The 21,427-nt window shown below is 33.0% G+C and overlaps 4 protein-coding genes across 5 annotated transcripts; 3 read left to right on the top strand and 1 right to left on the bottom strand.

Annotated features, from left to right (window-relative positions):
• Positions 1-674: 674 nt before the first annotated feature.
• Positions 675-4,661, bottom strand: LOC117237748 (cAMP-dependent protein kinase catalytic subunit 1). The gene has a single exon (XM_033502045.1). The coding sequence runs from the start codon at positions 3,543-3,545 to the stop codon at positions 2,484-2,486; it is 1,062 nt and encodes a 353-aa protein (XP_033357936.1). The 5' UTR covers positions 3,546-4,661; the 3' UTR covers positions 675-2,483.
• A 3,546-nt stretch (positions 4,662-8,207) lies between these two features.
• Positions 8,208-11,487, top strand: LOC117237738. Its single transcript, XM_033502039.1, has 3 exons — positions 8,208-8,435; positions 9,745-9,935; positions 10,125-11,487. The coding sequence occupies exons 1-3, from the start codon at positions 8,416-8,418 to the stop codon at positions 10,283-10,285; spliced, it is 372 nt and encodes a 123-aa protein (XP_033357930.1). The 5' UTR covers positions 8,208-8,415; the 3' UTR covers positions 10,286-11,487.
• A 767-nt stretch (positions 11,488-12,254) lies between these two features.
• LOC117237730 (probable ATP-dependent RNA helicase DHX35) lies at positions 12,255-21,414 on the top strand. Of its 2 annotated transcripts, XM_033502026.1 has the most exons (12): positions 12,255-12,657; positions 12,957-13,171; positions 18,446-18,625; positions 18,762-18,902; positions 18,996-19,158; positions 19,431-19,592; positions 19,697-19,843; positions 19,984-20,125; positions 20,227-20,513; positions 20,617-20,922; positions 21,002-21,155; positions 21,247-21,414. In XM_033502026.1, the coding sequence occupies exons 1-12, from the start codon at positions 12,627-12,629 to the stop codon at positions 21,371-21,373; spliced, it is 2,055 nt and encodes a 684-aa protein (XP_033357917.1). In that variant the 5' UTR covers positions 12,255-12,626; the 3' UTR covers positions 21,374-21,414. The 2 variants fall into 2 exon arrangements, with proteins under 2 accessions (XP_033357917.1, XP_033357918.1); XM_033502027.1 differs by lacking the exons at positions 12,255-12,657; positions 12,957-13,171 and adding an exon at positions 17,661-17,822.
• On the top strand, positions 14,497-17,145 carry LOC117237731 (ceramide phosphoethanolamine synthase). Its single transcript, XM_033502028.1, has one exon. It carries the CDS (start codon positions 15,468-15,470, stop codon positions 16,542-16,544), a length of 1,077 nt encoding a protein of 358 aa, XP_033357919.1. The 5' UTR covers positions 14,497-15,467; the 3' UTR covers positions 16,545-17,145.
• Positions 21,415-21,427: the final 13 nt, after the last annotated feature.

Consider the following 21,427-nt stretch of genomic DNA (forward strand, 5'->3'; position numbering starts at 1 on the left):
GTGCCACAGATTTATCCGAATGTTTCGCATTCTCTATCTTTTTCTTATTACATATATCTAAGCTGGTTAGCTAAAGCCTTGGCCAGTTCGCCGAAATCGGATTGATACGACGTCCCCGTAATTTAAATTACTTCGTGCCTACGATCAACCTTATAACTTTTCTTATCGCGTAATAATCGAACAGCCCTTTGAATTCGGATCAGAAGTGACAATCTTATGTCACGGCGAAACCATTCGCAGAAAATTTCGTAATATCTGTATATACGCACAGTGTGTGTGGCTTGGAACGAAGCTACGCGTGTGGCGGACCTTCTCGTGCGTGTTTCATTGTAAAATCGATTCTCGTTATACGATCGACGCGTGTCCAATCGTCGACGCTCAGGGTTCGTTGGTGTTGGTGATTCTCTGATTCTAGCGTTCCTTATGTTAACTGGCCGTTGAATTTCATTACCGCCGAGATACGATGCCGTAAAGTATCCCATACGCTTCATCTCGAAAGGAGGTGGTTTTAATGGATTAGAACAAAAAATAAATTAACAAACGCGTTTTTCAGCGATAACACTCTCGCTGTCATTGCTACTGCTGCTGTTCTTCGTTTCGTTATCGTGTCCCTTTGTTCTCCTTCGTTTACATTCCTTTGTTTGTTTTTGTCCCTGGTTTCGTCATTCGTTTTATTTTTTTGGACAGTCTTCTCGCGATCATGTTTTAACACGCTTCTGTATCCCGTTAAATGAAATTTTCACTCCACGTGCACGTACACGCGCAATTTCCTTTGGCCATTTCGCGCGTGTGCGTCGTTCGTTTCTCTTTCCTCTTGCACAAATACAGGATTGTCCATACGTTTACATTTCGTACTAAAAGTGCAGCTCTATATAAAAGATAACGTTGCTTTTTTTGCATACAGCAACTTAAGGCGATATAATTATATACGAATACTCTTATAACGTATCTATGTACGAACGCCGGTGGTCCTCTATTAAAAACGTTCCAAAAATGAATCCTTATTTTGCTCGTACTCCCGTCGATCGCATTTTCACAAATACTCTCATTTTCTCGCTCTTTCTCTCTCTCTCTCTCTCTCTCTCTCTCTTTCTTTCTTTCTTTCTCTCTCTCTCTCTCTCTCTCTCTCTCTCTCCCTTTCGTCTCTTCGTTCCTATTTTTCCTGTATCATTTATGCAAGGTACAATATAATTCAACAACGAGCATCTGTAGCCAGTATATAACGAGTATTTTTTTCATTTTTTCTCTTTTAATAAGATTCATAATATGCTATAATAAAGGTCTACCTTTCTCTCTCTCTCTCTCTCTCTTTCCCCCCTGTTCTCCCACCCTCTCGTTCTCGCCCTTCTCGATCGATGAAAAACGAGTCATATAAATATTACTTCAGCAAAATAATCGTGTGACGACTAGCTATTATAAATACGGTTCGTATCGTGGCAAAAACTTTTCTCCCAACGAGAATGAAGAGAAAAATGCTCGTAGACAGATAGACAACAATGCACGACATGACAATTAATTGTTGGTGTATTTTATATCCATTTTCTCCCGTCAAGTCCCTTTTTTATAAACTTTGTATGTGCTAAAAGAGGCAGGACGATGGAGTAGAGGGGCGTGGTGTAAAAGGGGGTCGGGGAACATTCATAAAGATTACAGGGACACTAGATGTATGTACAAAATAATTCCGGCAAAACCACGTTTTCCGATATTAATAGTACTTATCGAGAGCAATCTTTACACACGCCGCCTCTAATAAACCGGATAATAAAGCCATCTTAGGGAACACACACATATACGTGTAAATATATACATATATATTTATATATAATAAATAAATAAATATATATATATATATCGTCATTCTCATACGTCAATAATGTCAGTTACTTGGCTGAAAAAAAAGATGTTTCTCTTGTAAAAAGTCGTAGTGGTGACAGTGACTATGAGTGTGAGCACACGCGTACGCGTATGTGTATGTGTGTTTATATATGATATCTGTGTATGCAATATATCGTAATTTTTTCCAATATATTATATCTCTTTTATTTCTGTCAATCTCAATACGTTCAACGACGCCGATTACCGTGTTTCCTTCGTATACTCTTTCCATTTCCGCTCTTCTCAGAAGTCCACAATCACAAAATAAAGCGCAAAATCTGCCATCTGCTTCTTACGTGCTCGTCTTCCTTAGTTTTCTTTCCCTTTCTCGACTCTTCTAAGCCACCTTCCTTCCTTTATAAAACTATTGCATCGAGCGTGCCCGCAAACGCACAGAATCATACACGCGCACGCACACACCTGTATACGCTTTCTTTCTATCTTGCATACATGTAATACATTCTCTCGTTTACACTACTCGCTCCCATCCTCCCGCTCTCTTACTTCATCTATATCCCTCGCCCGAAGAAAAGCGAGCAGCGAGCGACGAACCATCGCGTATGAATGTATACGCGATACGTGTGACCATCTTGAATCAATGTGGGAATTCAAAATTCGGCGAATTCCTTGGCACACTTCTCCGTCAACGAAATCCTCAGCGTCTCCTCCTCGTAGTCATCGAAATTGCTTGTGTCTCCCGGCCCTTTGCATTTTGGTATGAACGGGGCCTCGATTTTCTTTTGGAAGACAGCTATCCAATCGGTACTGGCGAACCACTTGTGACCCTTGATATCGTTTACACCGGCCTTCAGATTACCGTACCTCTTGGTTAGATCGACTTGCAGCAAATTACGTAGTAAGTCTTTCAGATCGGATCCAAAGTGCGAGGGAAATCGTGGCTTTCCGCTCACGATTTTCTCGTAGATTTGAATTGGTTGATCAGCGAAAAATGGTGGATAACCGGCAGCCATCTCGTAGACGAGGACACCGAGCGCCCACCAGTCTACAGCTTTGTTGTATCCTTTGCTGAGAATTATTTCAGGCGCGAGATATTCCGGCGTGCCACATAAGGTCCATGTTCTACCCTGTACCCTTTTGGCAAAGCCGAAATCCGTGACTTTCAAATAGCCCTGTGAATCGATCAACAGATTCTCCGGCTTGAGGTCCCTATAGATTAAGTCGAGGTAGTGAAGGTACTCGAACGCTAATACGATTTGTGCCGCGTAAAAGCGCGAGTGTGGTTCCGAGAAGCGACCAACCTTTCGTAGATGGCTAAACATCTCCCCTCCTGGGACATATTCGAGGACCATGTAAAGATAAGAGTTATCCTTGAAGTGAAACCGTAATGAAACCAGGAACGGGAAGCTAATCGCCTGCAGTATCCTCTTTTCGTTAAGCGTGTGTTCAACTTGCTTAAGTTTCACGACCTTCTGCTTGTCGAGTATTTTCATGGCATAATACTCTCCGGTCGGCTTGTGTTGCACTATCATGACACGGCCGAACGAGCCGGTGCCCAGTGTCTTGATTCGTTCAAAGTCGTCAAGGGCAGCAGTATTTGTAGGGTTTCTTTTCCATTTGTCCTCGAACTCTTTCTTTGCCTTGTCAAGAAACTCCTTGACGCTCTCGGCAGCGTCAACCTTTTTGTTTGCAGTCGCGGCATTGTTGCCCATCTTAGCAGCCGCGCTCGTACACGAGCCTGCCAGGGCTCTACACAGCTCAAGAAGTTCCAGAAGACCGCGTCTTCGTTTTCGTTTTCGTTTGCCCTCTTCCGTAGTCGAGCCTACCACGGCCCTGCCAATCTCCACTCTCTTCAAAATTGTTGCTACCTTCTACTACTTTCCTCCACTATCCGTACTCTCTCCTATCGTCACCGACGATTCGCAATATTTCTATCCGATACTTGTCAATGCTGGCCCTACAAGACCTATAAACGTCCGAGAGAGCACTCACACTTACGCAAGAACAGGGCACACGCGCGCACTGCACGATGGATACACTCCTACCGATGGCGGACTATCCTTCCCTTTTTTCGCCAGTATTCGATTCACTTAATAACAACCGTACGACTTCTCGCACTCGGTACGAACCTTCGTGGTCCCTTAATTGTACGACAAAGTGAGACCGAGCGATTTCGCGCGGAAAAATGGGTCAGCATTAATCCTCGTCCGCACCTTGCGCCATCTTTCCTGTCAATTGTACTAGCCCGTCGTTGTCGTCGTCTACTAGAGCTGTCTCAGTCTTTCCTTTCTTATCCTTCTCTCTTTATTTCTGCCTTAACTTGTCGCTGTACTCTCGTACACCGCAGCAACTTTCTTTGACGTGTTCGTTCCACTGGTTCGACAAATCAAAACACTAAACACTAGTCGGTTCTCACAGTAATAGTACCGAGTGGCTAATTCGCAACTCAGGAACGACAGTTTGAAACAAGGGTCGAACGGAACTAGAGAATGACGTCGGTTTCGATCGCTCTCAACCCTCGGAACGCTTGCGAAACGTCGTCTGCTCAACTTACGCGACACGCACACCACAAACTTTGACTCGGACGTATTAAATGAACATCGCGAACAAACGTGTATCGCATCTTCTCGCGATAGAAAACAAAGTACGCGCTATCGCACTAAACACACGAATTCTTTTACTATAGTCGCGGACTGATTTTAAGCTCTTAAAGCGAAGCAGGCGGCGATAGCGGAGATAGTCGGTACCGTTCCTAAAGATGGCGACGCGGCTCGCTCCGCTTGTTCGTTCGGGATTTCGCACGGATGCGAAAATGACGAAGTATCGCTCTACGAAGCGAGAGAGCTACTGTAATGCACAGATCGGATATTGCTTCCACTTATCGCCGATAGATGTAGCATTGGAAGGTTTAACGACTTCCTCGATCAGTGCTGCCACCAAACGAAAGCGTCAACGTACTTTCGATTCAAAGTAAACTCGTTCTTGCTTCCAAATCCTCAAGGTTTTCGTACATACTGAATCACAAAATGTTTCGGACAACTGCTTGTGTCGCTATTTCAATGGGGAATGTGATTCTCTGAGTCATCGCGAAAACAGTTACGATAACTTGTGAATTATCTGTCGAACTTATCATTGAAGTTCATCCATTTAATAATACTAATTATTAACTTTTAAATTCTTATATTAGCTTGATTAAATTCTATGGTTACCATGTAAACTTAAGGTTCGTTCATTGTACTAAAACTTCAGTGATGTCATCATATATATTTTATAAAATTTTTTATTATTTTTACAAACTACGTATTATAGTTTTATGATATTGATATTTGTAGTAAAGATAGAAGCCTGCTTGTCTTAATGTGTTAAGCTATTTTTACTCGCTCGGAATTGATATACGTATTTTTTAATAATCTAAAACAACTGCAAGGTTACGACTACGTTTTTGTCATTGTACTTAGTATAACTAATATAATCTATATTATAGTTATTTTGCTATAAACTAATCTTACGTTGCGTTTACTATTAATTTGGTAGTTTCATGGTTATTAATAATAATCGACCTGCTTGTGGTATTGAACCGTGGTACGCACACGGAAGGTTGAACACTCGCTGACCTGTGATAATCCTTTGGCAATTAGTTTCTAACTGTAGGTAGGCATATAGGCACAATTTTAGAGCGGTAGATACGGTCGAGAAAGCTAGGTGGAGTCGGTGGGGGACGGGACGAACCGGTTACGATCGAGTCAAAAAGGTACGACCAGGTCAGGCCTTTCGGATGTATACAGTATTTTTGTGTACAGCCCTGGTGCATTGCACATCAGACTAGACAGAGATGACAAAAGACATGTCCATCGAGGTTGCAATTGGATGCGTTACTTATATTAACTTTAGTTTGTTTCTACCCTATGGGATGCGCGCGACCACGCGTTCTATTGATTCCATGACCCGAAGCTGAAAGTGGTGTGCCAATTTGTGGAAGGAAAGTAGAATCGACTCTACTATATCTTGAATACTCTTTTCGAAAAATTGTATATACAGTATACTTTAGTAAATTTGAGCCCCAAATGATGTTAATCTATTAAAAGACTGAATATTTAATACTAAAAAAAACACTACCTACATATAAATTACAAAAATTGTGTATATATTGGTATAAAATATAAAAAAAGGCGTATATAAATAATTGTTACTTTCGCATGTGTGTATGTTTAATACTTTTGAAATGTCTCGCTTCCTTTATTCGTTTTGCTTCTTGACACTTTCTAATGCACAAAGAAAATAACGAAACAAACGTAATAGGCAAAATAGTATATAGCGTGGTGAGTAAGAACGCATCAAGAAAAGTGGGAATTTAGTCCAGCGAAATGAAAATTTAGATGCGTGGATGCTATCTTTAGTTTGACACTGCAAAGCCAGTGGAAATATAGGTTACTGTCATCGAAATAGCTTGTGGCTGAACACTTCCACTGACCCACTAAACGAAATTTAATTTTATCAAGTAATACTGCATGTCACCAACTACATGGTTATTTTCGTTAATAAAATATTTTGAAACATTAAGAAAGTTCTACAGTAGTTACCAATATATATATGCATGTATCATGAAGAAATTTGCTTATTAAAATAACTTTGTTAGAAAAGACAAAAATGTACATATAAAGATAAATCCAGTTCACAACGTTTTGAACAAAGAAAAAAAGACATATGTATATATATCGTTTCTTTCCTATGTAAATATCGTGCATTTATTTGTTCCATATGTAACATAAATAAAAGTGCACTTGAAACACTTTCCTTTTGGAAAGTTTCATTGAAAACCTAACTCAATCTGATATAAATGTGTCTTCAAGGTTTTACTGTGTAAAGGATATTCAAAAAGAAGCATCTGCTTTGCACGTCTTCACCTGCATCGTCTATAGCAGCTGCTTGGTGTTATCTTCGTGCTTACGTAGACCTCTGGCACGTGGCATGTTCGGTAGGACAAAAAATACATTTCTTAACAGACTAAACTAACACGTTTGCATGATTTTTGCAAATATGAAGATTGATAAATCATCGAATATTCGTTTTTATAGATAAGATTATCAGAAGAAAAACGATTCTTTACCTTCGTTTTCGAAATTATTACATCTCGATGTAAGTATAGGATAGATTATTGTATTCAAACTTTCTGCAGTGTGATGGAATAAATTTTGAAAACGAATTTAATATCTACTTCTTTCTCATTTATAGAAAAAAATAAAATATATTTATATATGTATATATAATCATATATAAAAGTAATAATTATATTTCTCTACACTAGGTAATGAGATATCGATATATATAAATATGTATTAATTTTTATATGTGTATGTACATCTATATATATATATACTAGCATACACATAGTATCTAATGTATGCATATTGTGTATCATAAGGGCATTTAGAGTATCATCATGAGTTAAGTTACACCTCTGATAAAATGCCCGTAAGACTTTTAGAACTAACATCGCAATAAAATAATACTGTAGCGAACAGGAAATGTAATCTTTTACTATTTTATGGCTAAAAGCAACCTGTAACATGGACGTAAATACAGCAGAGCCTTTTAGACGGGTGCGTGGATCAACCTGAAAGCATCGCGCACCTTTTAATATACACCGGAAATAGAACCATACGCGAAACTTCTAGAACTTTCTGCACCTTGCTTCCGTTTATATCTTATATATTATCCATAGTATACATTAAATTTCATTAGAATCGAGCTAATATCTTAAATCATACATAAGATTTAATAGACATTATTTTGAAAGTGATGCGGGACAAAATACATGTTTCTCAAACAATACAACGCTAGCGCCGGAAGCACGGGGATTTTTTACGAGCTTCGTAAGACAGGATCCAATTGGCTAGTGTGTTATTTGGAGGGGCATTAACAATGCGGTAGTGGCGAAGCTACCACTACCATGAACCTAAAACCACATAATCATTGACAGATTTAGATAAATGTATTATACTTCACATGTGTCGTATTTTTCATTTGAAAGAAAATAAAACTAATACCATAATTAATTACTTGCATTCCATATTATTTGTGATCCACAGGCATTTTTCGAAGAAATTTCATTGAACCATGATTCATGATTAAAATATAGCGGCAAATTATTTATACGTATTCTAAGGTCATATTCGTCGGAAAATAAACTGAGATTAATAAGTACCATTGATATTATTTACTAAACATATTGCAGTAATTCTTTGCTCTTCTGTGAAAGAATTATATATCAACGATTTCTAGTCATTTTAAAATTATATTTACAACGAATAGTTTAATAAGGGACCGAATCGTGCGCCATCTGTAAACGAGCGGGAAAGAAAAGTGTTTGAAGGCCGCCGGCCTGCCGGCCGGACCGAGTAACTCGGGTCTTGGGCGAATCAGTGTGCGAGTCTCTCTGCCATTTGCGCGTCGGTACGCGACTACGCGGCAGTGGTGATACCAGAATTCTACGTCTGCTTACCGGTGCGTAAAAAACGCAGGCCTTATTAAGTGCGTTTTGTATCTAAGTGCTTTATCGATCACACGATTAAATTGATCAGCATGGCGGATACAGAAGCTAAGTAAGTACTACAGACTTTTTTATTGATCTATCGTAAGGAAATCACACGTTTTCACTGAATGCTTTTGTTATGTTTCTTTGCTGGATACAGTAACGGCGGGTCAACAATGCGTTATAATCCATATTTTTTACTTATCTGTTTTAAACTATTCAAGTTTGAAGCCGATTCTCTTGTTTTGATAACTTTATTTGTATCGCAATTGTTTGTGTACTTTTGAAAGCGTACGTAGTTTGTACAGTCACGAGAAAGGGACCACAGTGGAGGAAGAGGGGATGCTCTCTCTCTACGTGATATTCTCAGCTTGATTCGTAAGGCGCGTTACGTTCTCAGGATTACCTGCTTTTGCCATGACATGTGCTCTACTTGTAGAGCCGCTTTTCTGGCGGTATCGTTTACCCTTTTATTTTCCCCACTTGTAGCTTCAGTTATACGAGACATGCGATAAGAAACTACAACGCGTGTTCGTCTATTATTAATATTTATTTTATGAATATTTTAATCGTAAAGACCCCAGTTATTTATTATCTATGAATCATTCGATATTTTTGCGAATATAATGGATAAACGTGACTGCAAATTAAAATAAAATATTTTATAATGCGTTAAATTGTAATTTTTCAATATTAACAATAGTTCGAACATTTTTATATAAACACATAGAATGTTGATTACGCATGTATAAAAAGAACTCTCGCTCTCTCTAGAAATATTTTGCGGATGATTGTACACGTATCACCTTAAAAAGAAAATGGACAACGTATCGATCTGTTCTCCCTTACCGACTAAATGTCAGGAATACTCGCATTTTACTTTTTACTAAACATTTCTAAGAAAAAATACATAATATTTGTAATAATAAACATCAGTAATATTTAGGTTTATTTAAGTTCCGATAATATGGGAATAAATACATATGTAACATTGATGTATATATTACGGTCCACGAACATCCACGGTTTGCCGCGCCGAAACAGTCTGTATGTATTGCGTACGTATACGTGTGTAACGTTCTGTTGAAAGGAGTATGTTGCGGGAAGGGGAAGACGAAAGCAGGATAATATTAACATCGGTAGGTGCCGCTACGGTTGGCGTCCTATCTCTATTTCTTTTCCTTGTCATTCCATCTCTGTCTGTAGCTATAAAGTTTAGCCGCTCTAAAGAATCACGTATCATGATAGAATAAATATTTCATTCATACGAATATGAATGTCATGGATATTTTCAGTACAGAATATATTACATATTCTGTTTTACTTTATATGAATTATTTTAAAATTAATGTAGGCACATAATATATCTCAATTTTTAGAGACACCAAAGTTGTTACAACCCCAGAAAAGAAAGTAGTGGAGGAAGAAAAGAAAACTGTTCAGGAAGTTGACGAAGATTCAAAAGCATCTGAAAATGGAGATGCCAAAGAAACCAAAGAAAATGGCTCAAACGAGGAAAAAGAGTTAGAGGAGAAAGAAGTAGAATCAACAGAAAATGGGGATTCTACAGGTAATACCATGAAAATTACAACAAAAAATTTTTTAATTTGTGATTAAACACTTAATATGTTCAATTGTATGCGTATTAATAATTATACTAAGAGTAAACTATATAAGTAGTTAATATATTATTAATGACTGTAGAAAATGCAACTTACATTTATAAGAATAATATTAAAATGATTGATTCTATTCGTAGATGCTCCCATTGATAGTTGTTGTATAAAGAGGAAATCAACGACTTTGAGTGAAACAACGGAAGAAGCTGCCACTGATGGTGCCAGTCCTGAAAAAAAAACAAAACTTGATGAGAAGAGTGCTGAAACGGAAAGCAATGGAGAAGCAGAAGCTACGGCCTAATATTTTTTATGTTTACTGCAGATTTAATCTATAGATGCAATTTTAAGCTAACTGACAAGTCAGAACACCTAAAATTTGTTATCCATGCATCGTCATGGTAGACGAGCATTAAAAACGAAAATTTCAATATTGTATTAATGACTTTTTGTGTTCAGACATTTTATGTGTGTTTATTGCAACCATTTTTATGTCTTTGATTGGCAATAGTATATATCCATAACATCATTACAAATTACCATCTTAGATGACTACCATTCATGTTTCCTAAGTTCTCCATTGACGTCCATACATTACACGTGTATACACACAGATTTAATCTTACAAAATGAGGAGATTACAAATAATATAAATAATATATTTCTGATACGTAAAAGTAGATGATAGTGTGGTGCTTGAGAATGATATTTGTACGAAGATGTTTCATATATAATTCTCATTCTTTCTGATGCACAGACATATGTTAACACTTTATATCGAAGATGGAAGAAACAATATTTGTTTGCAAATCAAAATACATTCCTAAAATACCTTAAAACTCACCCAGTGTTCATTAGTATTTTTTGACGAAAGGTGTAAAACGAATCCTATTTGTGAATTCTTACAAATACTTGTTTCACACATGTATGTACATATATAATTTGACGTTCACCAAACGCAAAACAGAAATTACACAAATTGTAAAGTGTGTGAGTGCGCTGACGTTAATACGATATATAGTTTAAATGATTTACAATTAAAATTTAAACTACATTTAATAAAAAAAGATATATATACTATTACTCAATCATCAGAATTATCGAAATACTTAATATATGTAATAACTTGTATGTACAAAAAAATACTGGTGAGCAAAAAACATGTAATGTTATTTGCAATAACAGCGACCGAAAATACTATACTAACAGTTTTACTTTAGTGAAAAGTTGCATATCAAAAGTTTGAAGTTTATGCGTGAATAAAATAATATAATAGCATACTTTTAAACAGAATATGATAAGTGCAAAATTAAAAGCAATCTAGTGTTTATGTACCAATATAACCAATTGATCAATAATGTTAAACACGAAGATGTTACTATATCATCATTAGTCTTCTTTAGTTACTATCTAGTACAAATTGTTCTCATATAAAGTATGATAAAATCAGAATAACTCTGTAATATTATTTCTTACATAATAAATATTACATGTGAATTGGCAAAATTGTATAAAATTATATTAAAACATATCCAGGGACAAGATAAAATTAATTAAAACGCAATGTTATTATATTTGTGTTAGATTTCTATATTCTTATAATTTACACAAAATACGAGATGGTTGTTATTAAGAAAACTATTTGTGTACAAAGTAATATATCTATCTTTGTATATAATATTGCAATTTATATATAATTCAATAAAAAGTTATTTACTATCAGTTTACAGAACCTGAAAAATTTTAACATAATACATTAAAGAATTTTTTTGTACTATTTGTATTTTGATTTCACATACATGATATACATATTTCTATATACATGTATATATAATGTCATATATCGCTATTGATTTTAAATCTAAAGGAACCATGTATAATTTCCATGTTTATTATTTCATTTACTTTAATACTATGTATTTATATTATTTCAACTGAAATATTATATTCATGTTTTCCTATATTAGGTCTTCAATTTTTTTTATATATTGTTGGTCCAGTTTAGAATTGAAATAAAATTAAATAATTTGCTGAAATATATGTATGTGTGAGGGTATGAAATTGAAATTTCTGATTACATCAATTCAATTAAAAATAAAAAATATTTCCTACCAAGCGGATTTTTTCCTGCTGTTTATATAGCTAAATAATATAAAATATAATAATTATAAATATTCTTATAGTTAGAATTGTTTAAATATTTTTAAATCACATACAGTGTCATCTATAGGAAAATTACAGTTTAAAGGAATATGACAGGTGTGAGAAATATGTATATACTGCATTGTTCGTAAGTGTCGTTATCAATTCGAATGGCATAGAGGCAAGAGAAGTACTGCATTATATCGCTCATCGTCATGCGTTGCTATATTGCTTTATTTGTATCTGACATTTTCAGCCAATACGCATGTTTATCTTTATGATTGTGTTGAGTCTATCGGAAATAACCAATTAGGTCCGCATTCCTTCCGTCTGTCAACGTACCAGTAACGCATTATGTGTATTTACTTACATATATATCGGGCGGTAAAATAGTTGTGTTTATTTGAATTGTGTGATTATTATGTAAATATAAGAGTTTATAATCTGGTGATATATTTGACAACTAATTTTATCTCGTTGTATTGTTTACATAATTATATAAAATGAATACAAAACCGACTTTTTCTAAACCTGGTAAGTACAATTGTTTTTGAACATATCCGTACAAACATGTAAAAGCATAATGTTTACTCTTTTTTTATTTTTATTTCCTAATATTGTATTCTTTTTAATCATAACTGATTTAAAAGTAGTATTATACGCTGACATTATTATATGTTGTAAAACTTATTCTTACATATATATATAACAATTGTATGACATAACCTATTGAACTTATGAATTTTGTACATATATGTGCCTTATTTCCATATGTTTATATATATTATATCGAGAAAAATTTTATATTCATCTGATAATTTTTTTAATTACAGGTGATAGTATGTGGCAAGAGGATAAACCAGATACAGAAGCCCATTCGTCCACACAATTTGTATACAATGCTCATCATTCGCTTGCACTTAATATGCAACGTCAACGATTGCCTACATTTAAGTATAGAAGTCATATTATATACTTACTGGAAAAATATCAAACATTAGTCTTAATCGGCGAAACTGGATGTGGAAAGAGTACGCAGTTACCTCAGGTATGCCTTTATTTTAAAGGAATTATATTATAATATAGGGAGGTGAAATTTAAATAAATAACATTGTGATGATATGGATTTTATTGTATGTAGTAATATAATTCTACATGAATTTATGATATAAAATATAATGTAACATATACATATATATAACATATTTGCTGTTGCCACTTATATAATCTTTTACAGAGTTATACATATTTCAAACATGCACTTATAAAAATTGGGATATTCTCAATATGTCATAATTAAATTTTTCTTGCTTATTTTTTAAATTTTATGTAACATTTATAGTAGTTGTGTAATATTTTTGAGTGACAGTTCTGATTTTTTTGATTGAGAGTATGAATATACATGATTTTCCAAATAACTTAATTGATTGTTTTTCATATACATAAGATGACTCGTTTTGAATCTATAAACGTAAATTACTCGTACACCATCTGATGTAAATACATAGTTTTTCTCTGTATACGGACACATAAAGCTCATACGAAGATGACACGTTTTTGTATTACCTATATACCATATACCTATATACCATATTAACCTATTTATATCGAAAAATCACTAGTTTAGCAGATATCTTAACTTTAATATGTCAAATATAATGTATGAAAGACAAGGAAAGACGCGGAGCGGTATTCTTATGTTTACGTTGTCCTTGTTTATGCGTTGTTTTCAAAAGAACTACTTACACCAGCTTATGGCCCCCTCGAAACCATTCACTTCTTATCTGAGCTATTTTTTTATACAATTGATACATTGTTGTAGGAGTAATTTGCGTATATAAATTAAAATCGGTCACTCTGTATATACAGAGTGTTATTGAACTGGTAGTACAAACCGAAAGGAAGTGAATCTACATGAAAAAACAAGTCAAATATATGTAATAAGATCCTTTCATAAGAATTACATTCTTTTTTTTCCGAAAAAAATAAATTTGAAAATTTATTATGCGCGTGTACCAAGATAGCTCTTAACTAAACATATGCAAACTCTATTTTCTTGAAAACGAGGCTTGAAACAAAAAAATTTTATTTTAAAATGTATCGTGTACGCATATTTAGTTCATGATTAGTTAAGTTGAAGCATATTTGACAAATTTTTTAATTCAATTTTCTCGAAAACAGTGCATTATATGACAAAATTTTATTCTATATATTTTTGACTTTACTTTTCATGCATTTATCTTCTTTTGGTTTGTACCATCTGTTCAGTAACACCCTGTATATTATATTTACTTATTTAGGATTTCATTTACATGATATATGTACAAATATCATAAAAATGTTATTTATATATAATATATATATATATAATAGAAATTTTGAGTAATATATAAACTCGCGCACGCGCGCAGATGAAGATCTTGTTGTATCGCCATTCTGTTGTGGTCAAACAAATTCGACAGTACATCATCATCTTTTCAAATTGTAATGTGTGTTAGTCAAATTTTTCGAGAACTGTACTTTTCATAATAGTTATACCTAATAACTTAGTGAATAATAATGTGTCGTAAAAAGAAATATCATGGAATAACAATTTTTATAGTTCGCTATTTTGTTATCGAACAATTAAAAAAAGAAATTATCTGACAACAGTGCGATTGAAATATTATTATTATGAGAGAAACTCATGCTATTTTGATAAATAACGTGATAATGTATTAAATAAGGTATTTGAAACGTTTTCCAACACCAAACGTTTTCCAAAAAAAAATATACCGGCATGGTATCAGTTAATCGATCAAAATAGTATATTCGGAATCTGCAGATTTCATCTAGCCATGTGTAGTCACGGCACACTGATCCGTGTCCCATGAATACGTCGTCCATGAATATTGCAACATTATTAACAATGGAGCAAAGTACTGTTAATTATTATGATAATTCCACTGTACTCGTAATCCTGCAAAAAAGTATGGTACAAAAATCATCGTAATCAAATTAGTAACGTGATGAGTTTAAAAGTTGAAAGACTGTATTTTTTATTTGCCATACACAATTCATTATATCGAAAAAGTGAATATCACAATAATATTATTGCTTCAAAATAATAAACGAACGTGTTTTTTTATTCGTGTTATATTAAAGAAGTATCTATAATAAAATTACTGAGCAATGAATTTATTGCTAATATTTAATAGCAGTGTGCATTTACATTAACTACATATCTCTAATATATTTGGATCTATTATAAAGAAAGAAAGTGATAATATAACATAAGGAACATGTTATAAAGATATAACAATATATTTACCAATTTATACAAACGTGCCAAATTTATATACAAAATGTTTGGTTCAACAACTCTAGTAAGCAGGTCATTCCTAGCAATTTTGATATTAATGACATTATACTTCCTTGGAATGGATCTTCTATTGTATTCTAGAACACAAAATTATGATATAAGACCTATATCAAATGGTACACAATATGTTTCAATCATACCTTGTGATTTTAATCCATTGTGTACAGTGACTGTAAAAGGATTAATGCTTGATCATCCAAATCATTTTCTCTTGAGTCCTCTTGCAGCTATCATGGATGATCTATTGCATATAAGCAGTTCTTGGATATGGGTGACACCAAACACAATCAGTTGTTTCCATGTATTAATAGCAGTGCTGGCTGGTAAATGTGTTTCCAGTGATTCGTTGTCTTATAGACGTTTAGGTGTAATACTGTTTCAAGCAAGAACATGGTTGGATGATTTGGATGGACATGTTGCTAGAAAAAGAGCAAATATTAATGGTGAACGATCAGACATTGGCTCATCTGGTTACATTATCGATGGTATTTGTGATGCTTTTGGATGTGTTGCTTTTATTATTGGCTTATATCAATTTCTTGCTCGTAACTCAAGTAGACGTGGAGGTTACGATAAGCTACCACAACTTCCTGTATCTTCAGTTTTGGAACCTGGAAATGTAACTTTGAAAACTTCAAATGCAGCACTTCGTAACATATTACTTATAGCCGTCCATTTGTTCCTCAGCAGTGCCGCCTGGAATCGATATATATATTTATATCAAGATCTTCTTGAGACTGAATATAGAACAACACCGATTAGTAGAGAACATTTTTATGCTAGACAAACAGCTATATTTAGAAGTTTATCCTTTACAATAATAACCCTTTGTTGGAAATTTTTGAATTTTCATGCTGTCATGGATTACTTGCTTTTGGCAATATTTTTTGATCGTATGCGGGAGTATATTAGACTTGTAAAGTGGTCTTTATATGTTCTTGTATTATTACTTGTTTATGTAACTGAATTTCATTATTTACGGGCCTATACATACATGCAAGATGTACCATCATTGATTGATGAAGAGATATCTTCATCTGATGTCTACACTCAAGGATGACAGTGTGAATCTTGGAAAGCATTGTTTTCTACTATTTGTTACTGGTGATATAATGACTAAGATGACTATTGTACACTGAAATTTGCAAATTTGTCTACGAAAGCAATATGTTGATAAAATTTTTTGTATTTTCTATTTTTCTGCATGTATTTTATATACACAGCAGACTGATGTATAAAAAAATGTGTATAACCCCTTAAATGATAAGATAATAATACTTTATTACGAATTAGCTTTATAAAATATATGATATGTTAATGTTCTATTATAAACAAAATTTTCAACAGTAATTTTCCTAAATTATTTGTAGATCGTAATATGTATTAGTTCACATGTTGCTCTTTTAGATAAACATAATTATTAGTAATAATTAATACTGATTTACATCACTAAATATTTAATAATACATTTGTCTTCCTAGTTAAGCATTTATATAATATGTCTCAATTTCATATTTGTAGAATATGGTTATTAAAATATATTGATTAATTGTCATAGATTATTGATTTTGGTGGTATTGCTGTGATGTTCGATATTATTGGAATACTTGGGGATAATGTTAATATCTACTTATACGATAATAAACAATAACTTACACATACTATTGAAAAATAATGATGGACCTTAGCGTAAATTTTCATAAAATGTTTTCATAAAATGTCAAACCTCATAAAATGTTTTTAGTATGTTTTTTATACCTGTACTTCAAATTATCGCATATTTTGACTGTCATTATTATATGCAATAATATTGTATATATGCAATAAAATTGTATTATATGCATAACATAAATATGTATTTATATTAAATATAAGAGTTAAGTAATATATATTGATACGTGATAATTATTAACACAAAGTGCATTAAAGTATATAATTTTGTACTTTTTATTAGTAATAATTAACAACTTCTTGCCTTTATCCGTATTTCTATCGTGATCCAGTGTCGTGAGTTACCTAATTAGAGTACTTGTAAGTTTGCCGAAGTCGAAGTAAATCGTTATAACAAGCTTTCAATAAAATCCGATATAAATATGACATAAAACCACAAAGACGTAATACATGTAATATTCCGCCGTTACCGATGTGCGCAAGATTAAAGCTGGTAGTAGATTTCAGAGAATAGAACTTCACGTTGAACTTGGAAAACGATCAGTGCATTCAACAGTGTACTAATCAAGTTTATGTGAAATATAACTTTTGCTTATCTGACATATGGTGTTACTTTACTTAGCCTTAGTCATTCTGCGATAAGAGTATCAATTGATTTTTATGTTAGGTAAAGTTTTATAACTATCGAATATTACGTAATAACACATCAATGTCTATTACAAAACTTTTTGTCTAAAATAAATGCAGAACAATAGTTTATTTATATTGAGGCAATTTACTTTTTATAGTTTTCGCAAAATGTATTTCGTATCTATTTGGTAGTTCCCCTCAAATATGAGGAGAATTACATTATTAGATAAAATAAAATCGTATTAGTATTTTCAAGAATATAAATGTAATATTGGATTTTTTCGACATTCATTACATATTTCTTTATTATGCATTTATCATTATTCGTATTACTCATATCATATCATTCATCATTTTATTATTATTATCATTATTATCTTAGAACGTTTCCAGTATCAATAAGCGTTTATTTTATCTTTTACTGTTTCTTTTGTATTTATTATTAATAGTTGATATTTGTTTTATAAAAATTATTAGAAGCAATAAAATTTTGATAAAAAATCAATAAAATTTCGGTATTCCTAAATCATAAAATGTTTAGTATATTTTCTTAATGTACTAAACGTATATTACTATAATATTCAATTAATTACAAATGTACATATATTTATTTTTATGAATTGCATACATAGGAAATTTTATTTTCTAAAATGATTACAGTATCTTCTTGAAGCAGGATGGTGTACAGATGGGAAAATGATTGGCATCACGGAACCAAGAAGGGTTGCGGCTACATCTTTATCTAATCGTGTTGCTGATGAACGCAATTGTATTTTAGGCACCGAAGTTGGTTATTCTATACGTTTCGATAATTATACGGATGAAACAACAAAGATCAAGGTATTATTTTAGACGTTAATTGAAGCAGCAAAGAAAATAATAAATTAAAATAATAGAGAATTTTAATTATCAGAAAACTAAAAAATAATAAATGTTAAATGAAGTCAGTAATTATATAAAATTATATTATTGATAGTATATGACAGAGGGAATTCTGCTTCGTGAATTAATGAGCGATCCTTTGTTGACAAGTTATTCTGTAATCGTGGTGGATGAAGTACATGAAAGGACCCTTCTTACGGATATTATTATGGGACTTCTGAAAAAAATAATCCGGGTAATTGAACATTGTAAATTCATAAACATTTAATTTAATTTAAGTCTAAGTAAAAGATATACTAATTATCATGAAAAATTTGTTTTATTTTAGAAACGAAAAAGTTTACGAATTGTCGTTTGTTCCGCTACGGTCGATGCAGAACAGCTTCGAGATTTTTTCAATACAAATACAACGAAGGATTCCGCAAAAGATACTGCAATTATACTTACCGTCGAAGGTAGACTTTATCCAGTGGATGTATTCTACATTATAGGTATATCTATATATATACATATATAAATACATCACATCATTCTATAAATAATACGTTAGGTCAATTGATAAATAAAGCAATTGGTTTACAATTATTAATCATCAATATCTTTTTCTTGTTTTCTACAATGATTTTTTACTTGTTTCCTAATGTTCCAATTTTTTAAACATGTTTTTTTATCTCCGTTTCGAGTTTTTGTAATATATATATTACCTATGCGACGTCTTATAATTATGTCATGAATATGTTCTCATTTTTGTATTTTATTTTAGAGCCAGTAGCTAATTACGTGACCAGTGTCATAGATACTGCTTTGAAAATTCACGAAAATGAAGAACCTGGTGATATTCTAGCGTTTCTTACGGGTTTGGACGAAGTAGACCAAGCAGTTTCTCTTTTATCAGAGCATGCAAAGCTCATAAAGGAAGGCAAGCGTGAGTAGAATACGGAATGATACCCTCGTCATCATTGTCCTGTTATATAACTGTCCGAAGTTTAAAATAGATCTTATCAGTGCCTTTGTATTGTTCTTTTTCAGAGAAACTTTTACCTCTGGCTATGTACGGATCTCTTCCAAACTCAGAACAACTGAAAGTATTTTGGAGGGCTGCCAAAGACACTCGTAAAGTTATCGTAGCCACGAACATTGCAGAAACATCTATCACTATTCCAAATATTGTTTATGGTATGAACTTAATAAAACATCGATTTTGTTAGTTGTATTCTAAATAAAATATTCCTATTTTTTATTGTTATTGTTTAAATATACATATAAGACTTTATATAAAAAAATTCAGTTTAAACAAGATTGAAATTTTTATCTAGTTATTGATTGTGGCTTTGTAAAAGTTCCATGGTATGAGGCTGAAACTCAGACAAATTCTCTTGTAATTGTTCCTGTGTCCAAAGCATCCGCGAATCAACGTGCTGGTCGAGCGGGTCGTGTCCGAACAGGAAAAGCATATAGGTATACAATATGTGTAAATGTTTAAATTATTTAAAAATTTAATAAAAATTTATTTGTTGGTTTATATTTCCATATTTTGCAAAGTTTTATCTAAAATCTAGATTGTACACAAAGGAAGCATACTCAGAACTATTTGAGGCAACGCCACCAGAAATGCAACGCTCGGATTTAGCACCGGCGATCTTACAATTAAAAGCTTTAGGAATTGATAATGTATTAAGATTTAACTTTCCTTCTGCTCCACCAAGTAAAAATCTTCTTACTGGGCTGGAATTACTTTATGCACTAGGAGCAATTGACAGTAATGGAGAATTAACGACACCATTGGGCGTAACAATGGCAGAAATGCCATTGGAGCCTGTTTTGGCAAAATCTCTTATAGTATCAGGTAAAGTTTAATGAACAGACTTAATTCCTCATAAATTTTCCATATAAATCACCGAAAATTATTTTAAATAATTTATTATGTAATTAGCTTCTACCCTACGCAGGTGAAATGGGATGTTCCGAAGAATTATCAACGATTTTAGCTATGCTTCAAGTACAAAATGTTTTTGTAAGACCTGCAGGAGGCCAAGCTGCTATAAAGGCAAGAATAGCGCATAGAAAATTCGAAGTTGAGGAAGGAGACTTATTAACGTTGCTGAATGTATATACTGCTTATGAGAAAAATAGAACACTTAGTTGGTGTCAAAAACAGTTTCTTAATAACAAAGCTTTACGCAGAGTTACGGAAATTCGAACGCAAATGCATTCTATGATGAAGAAATTAGATATACCGTTGGTTTCGGCTAATGGTAAATTAAACTAAATTTTATTGTTTTATATATAGTATGAATTATAAAAATTTTCTGATAATAGCTCATTTCCTTCAAGGAAATTTACAACAAATTCTAAAATGTATAACTGCTGGACTTTTTCCGAAAGCAGCGTACTTGCATTATACTGGAGTATATAAAACAGTACGTGGAAATAAGGATTTGTATATACATCCAAATAGCTGTTTATATACACTTCAGCAACCTCAATGGTTTGTACATCAACCTTAGTGTAACATCTTGTATATTTCTATAATAACGCATGTACATATCATACTAAATTTTTGTTTTTTCTTTTTCAAGGTTACTATTTTATGAAGTTTTACAAACAAACAAAACGTATATAAAGGACATAACTGTGATACAACCAGAATGGTTATTAGAATTAGCGCCTCATTTTTATGAAAAAACATCTCTTGATCCTATTTAATATAATTTTTGTATGTACATACTTAAAATAATAATGCAGTAAAAAAAAGAACGA

The sequence above is a fragment of the Bombus vosnesenskii genome, unplaced genomic scaffold (genome assembly GCF_011952255.1).
Source record: "Bombus vosnesenskii isolate JDL3184/JDL3185 unplaced genomic scaffold, Bvos_JDL3184-5_v1.1 scf7180000013398, whole genome shotgun sequence".
NCBI lineage: Eukaryota > Metazoa > Arthropoda > Insecta > Hymenoptera > Apidae > Bombus > Bombus vosnesenskii.

Excerpts from the sequence above, each read along its gene's own strand:
- LOC117237731 (XM_033502028.1), top strand. The coding sequence starts at position 15,468 with ATGTTTGGTTCAACAACTCTAGTAAGCAGGTCATTCCTAGCAATTTTG.
- LOC117237738 (XM_033502039.1), top strand. The coding sequence starts at position 8,416 with ATGGCGGATACAGAAGCTAA. Across the intron at positions 8,436-9,744 it reads ATGGCGGATACAGAAGCTAA|AGACACCAAAGTTGTTACAA; the intron begins GTAAGTACTACA and ends CTCAATTTTTAG. Across the intron at positions 9,936-10,124 it reads AGAAAATGGGGATTCTACAG|ATGCTCCCATTGATAGTTGT; the intron begins GTAATACCATGA and ends TTCTATTCGTAG.
- LOC117237730 (XM_033502026.1), top strand. The coding sequence starts at position 12,627 with ATGAATACAAAACCGACTTTTTCTAAACCTG. Across the intron at positions 18,626-18,761 it reads ATGAAACAACAAAGATCAAG|TATATGACAGAGGGAATTCT; the intron begins GTATTATTTTAG and ends TATTATTGATAG. Across the intron at positions 21,156-21,246 it reads ACACTTCAGCAACCTCAATG|GTTACTATTTTATGAAGTTT; the intron begins GTTTGTACATCA and ends TTCTTTTTCAAG.
- LOC117237748 (XM_033502045.1), bottom strand. The coding sequence starts at position 3,545 with ATGGGCAACAATGCCGCGACTGCAAACAAAAAGGTTGACGCTGCCGAG.